This window comes from Strix uralensis, chromosome 33, assembly GCF_047716275.1.
Source record: "Strix uralensis isolate ZFMK-TIS-50842 chromosome 33, bStrUra1, whole genome shotgun sequence".
In the NCBI taxonomy this organism is placed as follows: Eukaryota; Metazoa; Chordata; class Aves; order Strigiformes; family Strigidae; genus Strix; species Strix uralensis.
In genome coordinates this window covers 1,671,819-1,678,366 of record NC_134004.1, presented here as the reverse complement: position 1 = coordinate 1,678,366, position 6,548 = coordinate 1,671,819, and the positions used below count along the sequence as shown (strand labels likewise).

General features: G+C 64.6%; 1 protein-coding gene across 1 annotated transcript; it reads right to left on the bottom strand.

The window, feature by feature from the left end:
• Positions 1 to 388: 388 nt before the first annotated feature.
• Positions 389 to 5,586, bottom strand: TARBP2 (TARBP2 subunit of RISC loading complex). Its single transcript, XM_074853784.1, is given in 6 exon segments — positions 389 to 2,582; positions 3,030 to 3,294; positions 3,462 to 3,651; positions 5,057 to 5,184; positions 5,274 to 5,294; positions 5,297 to 5,586. Coding segments are annotated over 6 exon segments (2,283 nt in total). The 5' UTR covers positions 5,571 to 5,586; the 3' UTR covers positions 389 to 1,177.
• Positions 5,587 to 6,548: the final 962 nt, after the last annotated feature.

Here is a 6,548-nt window from a genome sequence, read left to right as displayed (position 1 = left end):
GCGGGTCCTCACAGCCCCCGCGGGGGCCCGGGGACACGGGGCAGGACACACACACACACACACACGTAGGGGGGACATGTTGTCGTCGTCCCGTGTCCCCCCCCGCCGCCCCCCCCCCCCCGCAGCCGCGTCGTACCAAACATGTAATGTGCCTTTTATTTATGCTGCAAATATAACATTAAAATATTACCCAGGAGCTGGTGGCTGTCGCTTTCTGCTTGGGGGGGGGGACGGGGGGGACAACGCCGGTGTCACCTGTCCCGGGGCCACCGTGCCTGGGGGACAGGGCGGGGGGGGGGGGGTGTCAGTGGGGGCTGTCACAACCCTCAGCCATCAGCTGGGGAGGACACGACACAACGGGTGAGCTTGTTGTTTGGGGGGGGGGGGGGTAAGGGTCTGCGAGACCCTCGGGTTGAGGATTTGGGGCGATTTCAGCTGGTTTTGGGTGGGAGGGGGTAGGTGAGACCCGAGCTGGGGGGGGTCCCGGGAGCGGCTGAGCCGGGGCCGCCCCGTCGGGGCTGCAGGAGCGCGGCGAGGCCGCGGGGTGGCGGCAACGAGCCGCGGCCGGCGGGGGCGGGGGGGGGGGGGGCCGGGGAGGGGTCCCTGGCTCGGGGGGGAGGCGGGGTCGTGGTTTCGGGGGAGTCCCGGTTCGGGGGGGGGGTCCCGGGGGAGGGGGGGGGGGTGTGGGGGCGGGTCTCGCTCCCGAGGGCTCCGGTTGAGGGTCCCGGGAGGGGCGGGGGTGCGGGGCCGCCCCCGTCCGTCCGTCCGTCCCCGGTGGCGACTGTCGCGGCTGGTAAATGAGTTTCATTAGCGGCGCCCGGCGGCGGCGGGGCCAGGATTGATCCCCGCAATCTCCCGGTCCCCCGGGACCACCCCCCCCCTGCCCGCCGGTGGCCCGGCCCGGTTATAAGAGCGGCGGCGGCGGCGGGCGGCGGCGGGGGCGATGGCGGGGCGGCGGCTGCCGCTGCTGCTGCTGCTGGCGGGGACCCTCCGCGCCGCCCGCTGCTGCCCCGGGGCCACCGACCCCGGTACCGACCCCGGCCTGGCCCCGGTGAGCCCCGGCCCGCGCCGTCGGGGCGCTGCGGGGGGGGGCGGGGAGGGTTGAAGCAACGATCTTTTCGATTTTGGGGGGGTCCCGGGGCTGCCGTGACCCCCCCCCCATCCTCCCCTCCCCGTTTCACAGGTCGTTGCCGCCCCCCCGGGGCCGCCGCCGCCCCCCCGGGGCCGCCGCCGCCGCCCTGAGCGCGCTGCTCCGCTCCCTGCAGCGCCCCGCCCGCAGCCCGGGGGCCCCCCCCCCAGCCGCAGAGGTGAGCGGGACCGGGGGGGGCACCCAGGGGTTTGGGGACCCCCCGGGGTGGGGAAGGAGTCGGGTGGTTTGGGGACACCCAGAGGGGACGAGTGGGGGCGGCCTGGCCGGTGCTGGGGGGTCCCGTTTGTGTCCATCTGTCCAGAATGTCCCGTGTCTGTCCCCAAACGCCTCGTGTCTGTCCCCAAATGTCCCGTGTCTGTCCCCAAATGTCCCGTTTGTGTCCCCAAACATCCCAAGTCTATCCCCAAATGTCCCATGTCTGTCCCCAAATGTCTCGTGCTGTCCCCAAACATCCTGTGTCTGTCCCCAAATGTCTCGTGTCTGTCCCCAAACATCCTGTCTCTGTCCCCAAATGTCTTGTGTCTGTCCCAAAATGTCCCGTGTCTGTCCCCAAACATCCTGTGTCTGTCCCCTAATGTCCCATGTCTGTCCCCAAACATCCCGTGTCTGTCCCCAAATGTCTTGTGTCTGTCCCCAACCATCCCAAGTCTGTCCCCAAATATCCCATGTCTGTCTGTCCCCAAATGCCCCATGTCTGTCCCCAAATATCCCAAGTCTGTCCCCAAACATCCCGGGTCTGTCTGTCCCCCATCCAAGTCCCTCAGTCCGTTTATCCATCTGTCTGTCCATCCATCCCGCTGTTCCCACCCGTCCCTCCCCGGCACTGACTCCGTCCCCTTCCGTCTGTCTGTCCCCGTCGTGCCTGTCCCCTGTCCATCTGTCCATCCCCCTCCATCCCTCTGGATCCCCCTCCTCTGTCCCCATCCCTCCCAGTGCATCCCTGTCCATCCTCCATGTCCGTCTGTCGTCCGTCCCCATCCCTGTCCATCCATCCTCCATGTCCGTCTGTCCGTCCGTCCCCATCCCTGTCCATCCATCCTCCCCCATGTCCGTCTGTCTGTCCGTCCCCATCCCTGTCCATCCATCCTCCCCCCATGTCCGTCTGTCCCCATCCCTGTCCATCCATCCCCTCCATGTCCGTCTGTCTGTCCGTCCCCATCCCTGTCCGTCCATCCCCCTCCATGTCCGTCTGTCCGTCCGTCCCCATCCCTGTCCGTCCGTCCGTCCCGCCCGGGGGTACCAGCATTGCGTGTCCCCCGCGGCAGGTTCGGGCGGGGGGCTGCAGGGGGGGGCCCCGGCCCGGCTCAGCCCCCGCAGTTGGGACCCTCCGGCCGCCCCGTTCTGGACCATGGCGACGCCGCAGCGTTTCGGCCGCCGCCGCTGAGCCTCCGTCCGTCCGTCCGTCCGTCCGTCTGTCCGGCCCTGGAGCCGTCTGTCTGCAAAACCGTCCCTGAGTCCGTCCGTGAGTCCACCCGAGTCCGTCCGTGGGTCCGTCCGTCCCCCAATAAACTGGCGCCGCTCCCCCCCTTAACGCTCGCTCTGGTTTTGCCCCTGGGGGGGTGAGGGGGGTGGGGGGCACCTGCGCCCCTTCTGCCCCCCAACACCCCCCTCACCCCCCCAAAAAGACACCGACGCGGGGAGTTTACAAACCCCCCCCCAGCTTTATTCCCGGGGGGGCTGGTTGGCACCTGGGGACCCTCCTCACCCCCTGGCAGTGGTTGAGGAGGGAGGGGGGGTAGGACAGAGGGTGCCCCCAGGGCCTTGAGGTCTGTCCGGGCTCCTCTCTGCTGGGGGGGGGCCCCACGTCTGTCCGTCTGTCCGTGGGCGCAGCACGGGGGGGTCTGTCTGCGTGTCCGTGGGTGGCTTTGGGGGTACCCACCGGAGAAACTCCGCGTGTCGGTCGGCGAATCCAAGTCTGTGGGTCCATCGGGAGCGTCCGTGGGTCCATCCGGGGTGTCGTGGGTGGATGGGGGGGCGCAGGGGGGGTTTATTTGCCCCCGCCATGATGCGGAGGTACTGGAGGGCGTTGCGGGCGGCCTGGGAGCGGGCGCCGTCGCGGGAGGGGGCTGCGCCGTGACACACCGTGGCCGGTTGCGTCGAGAGTTCCACCAAGCACTGGTGCAGCCCGCTGAGGCTCAGCGCATCTGTGGGGGGGGGGACACATGCACCCATACACCCCCCGTCACCCCAAAACACCCCCCCCATTACAAAACAACCCCCCCAACACCCCGAGCTGGGGTTGGGGTGCTCAGAGAGAAAGAGGAGAAGGAGGAAGAGGAGGAGGAGGAGGTGGGGGGGGGGGGCTGCTCACCGATGTCGAGGTAGCTGATGGCGAAGCTCTGCTCCTCGGAGAGCTCCTGGAGGAGGGCGCAGGCCCCCGCACCCATGGGTGCCAGCGGGTGACTCCGCAGCTGCACGATCTTCTCGCCCGCCGAGTTGCGCAGCGAGTCCCAGGTGCAGCCGGGCGCTCGCCCTCGTAGCCCCTCCAGCCTGGGGCCTGCCTGTGGGGGGGCGAGGGGGGACACATAGGGTGCTTGGGGACAGTCCTCACCCCGCCCCGTGGGGATTGTGGGGTGCAGGGAGCACCCACAGTCCCCATACACCCAAGGGACACGGAGGGAGGGGGCGGGGAGCGGGGACCCGCTGGACACCCCACGTGGGGCTTGGGGACTGTGGGGACACTGAAATGGGGGGGCTCGGGGACCACCAGGACACCCCCTCCACCCCGTGCAGGGCACCCTGGAGGTGCAGGGCCATAGGGACCCTGCATGGGGACACCCTGGGGACACCCCCCACAAAGGGACAAGGGGGCTCAGGGACCCTCATGTGGGGCCACATCAGGAAGGTGGGAGCTGTTGGGATCCCCCATGGGGACCCCCCAGGGGACAAGAGGGCTCAGGGACCCCTGGGAACGCGGGGGCTGTTGAGACCCCTCATGGGGACCCCCCATGGGACCCCAAATCCAGAGGGTCCCCACCCAGGTCACCCTTGGGTGTCCCCCTGCCCTGCTGCCCCCCAACTTTAATCATTGGGGGTCCAGGAAACAGGGGTACGGAGGTGCCCATGTCCCCCATTAACCCCTTGGGGTGGCCATGTCACCCCTGTTAACCCCTTGGGGTGACCTTGGGGTGCCCATGTCCCCTGTTAATCTCATGAGGTGACCTTGGGGGTGCCCGTGTCCCCCCTGTTAATCCCTTGGGGTAACCTTGGGGGTGCCTGTGTCCCCCATTAACCCCCTGAGGTGGTCTCGGGGTGCCCGTGTCCCCTGTTAACTCCTCAGGGTGTCCCCCACTGACCCTCAGGGTGGCCATGTCCTTCCCATTAACCCCTTGGGGTGCCCATGTCCCCCATTAACCCCTCAGGGTGACGCTGGGGGTGCCTATGTCCCCCTTTAAACCCTCAGGGTGACTTTGGGGTGCCTGTGTCCCCTGTTAACACCTTGGGGTGACCTTGAGGGTGCCCGTGTCCCCCATTAACGCCCCCAGGGTGACCTCAGGGTGACCACGTCCCCCATTAACCCCCTGGGGTGGCCTCAGGTGCCCGTGTCCCCTGTTAAATCCTCAGGGTGACCTTGGGTGCCCATATACCCCCCATTAACCCTCCAGGGTGGCCTCGGGGTGCCCGTGTCCCCCCCATTAACCTCTCAGAGTGGCCTCAGGGTGCCTGTGTCCCCCATTAACCCTTGGGGTGACCTTGGGGTGCCCGTGTCCCCCCCGTTAACCTCTCAGAGTGGCTTCGGTGTACCCATGTCCTCATTAACCCCCTGGGGTGCCCTCAGGGTGCCCATGTCGCCTGTTAAATCCTCGAGGTGACCTTGGGTGTCCATGTCCCCCCTGTTAACCTCTCAGAGTGGCCTCGGGGTGCCCGTGTCCCGTCCCCCCCCATTAACCCCTCACTGGCCGGTACCATGGAGAACTGGTCCTCCTCCACCTCGGCCTCGCTGCCCTCCCGTGGCTCCATGGGGACGTTATGGATCCGCACCAGCATCTTGGCGGCCGCGTTGCGCTTCGCCAACTTCTTGGAGGTGCCACTGCCTGCGGGGAGGGGACAAGGGACACTGAGAGGAGCCTGGCACCCTGTCCTGTCCCCTCCCAGCACACCCGGGGGTGTCCCGGTCCCGTACCGATCTCCACGAAGCGCTCACGCGGCAGGTCATGGTGAACTCCTTACGATGCGCCGGCCCCGACTCCTGCGTCACCGTGTACTCGGGCAGGCGCCAGCCCTTCTGCACCACCAGCTCCTGGGGTGGGGGACACACAAATGTGGGGGTCTGGGGAGGGCAGGGCCACCGACCCCCCCTGAAACGGGGAGAGCTGCGCCCAGAAAGGAGCTGCCATCCCCAGAACAGGCACTGCCAGGCCCCAAACGGGCAGGGCCAGCCCCAAAATGGCTCTGCTGCCCCCAAAATGGGAAAAACCATCCCCAAAATGAGGATAACTGTCCCCAAAATGGACCACCATCTCCAAAATGGGGATAACTGTCCCAAAACAGCGATAGCCATCCCCAAAATGGGGATAATTGTCCCTAAAATGGGCATAACCGTCCCAAAACACAGATAACTGTCCCCAGCACAGCAATGACTGTCCCAGAACAGGGATAACCGTCCCCAAAATTGGGATAACCATCCCTGAAATGGATCCACCATCCCAAAACAGGATAATCGTCCCCAGAATGGGATAACTGTACCCAAAATGGGTATAACCATCCCCAAAATAGGGATAACCATCCTGTAATGGATCCACCATCCCCAAACAGGGATAACCTTCCCTAAAATGGGATAACTACTGTCCCAAAACAGAGATAACCATCCTCAAAACAAGGATAACCGTCCCCAAATGGGGATAACTGTCCCCAAAACAGGGATAATGTCCCTGAAATGGGGATAACCATCCCCAAATTGGTCCACTGTCCCCAAACAGAGATAACTGTCCCAAAATGGGATAACCATCCCAAAACAGGGATAATGTCCCTGAAATGGGATAACTGTCCCCAAAACAGAGATAACTGTCCCAAAACAGAGAGAACCATCCCAAAACAGAGATAACTGTCCCAAAACAGGGATAACCTTCCCCAAAATGGGGATAACTGTCCCCAAAATTGGGTTAACTGTCCCCAAAACAGGGATAATGTCCCTGAAATGGGGATAACCATCCCAAAATGGTCCACTGTCCCAAAATGGGATAACTGTCCCCAAAATGGGGATAACCTTCCCAAAACAGAGATAACTGTCCCCAAAACAGGGATAACCTTCCCAAAATGGGGATAACTGTCCCCAAAACAGGGATAACTGTCCCCAAAACAGGATAACCTTCCCAAATGGGGATAACTGTCCCCAAAACAGGGATAACTGTCCCCAAAACAGGGATAACCTTCCCAAAATGGGATAACTGTCCCCAAA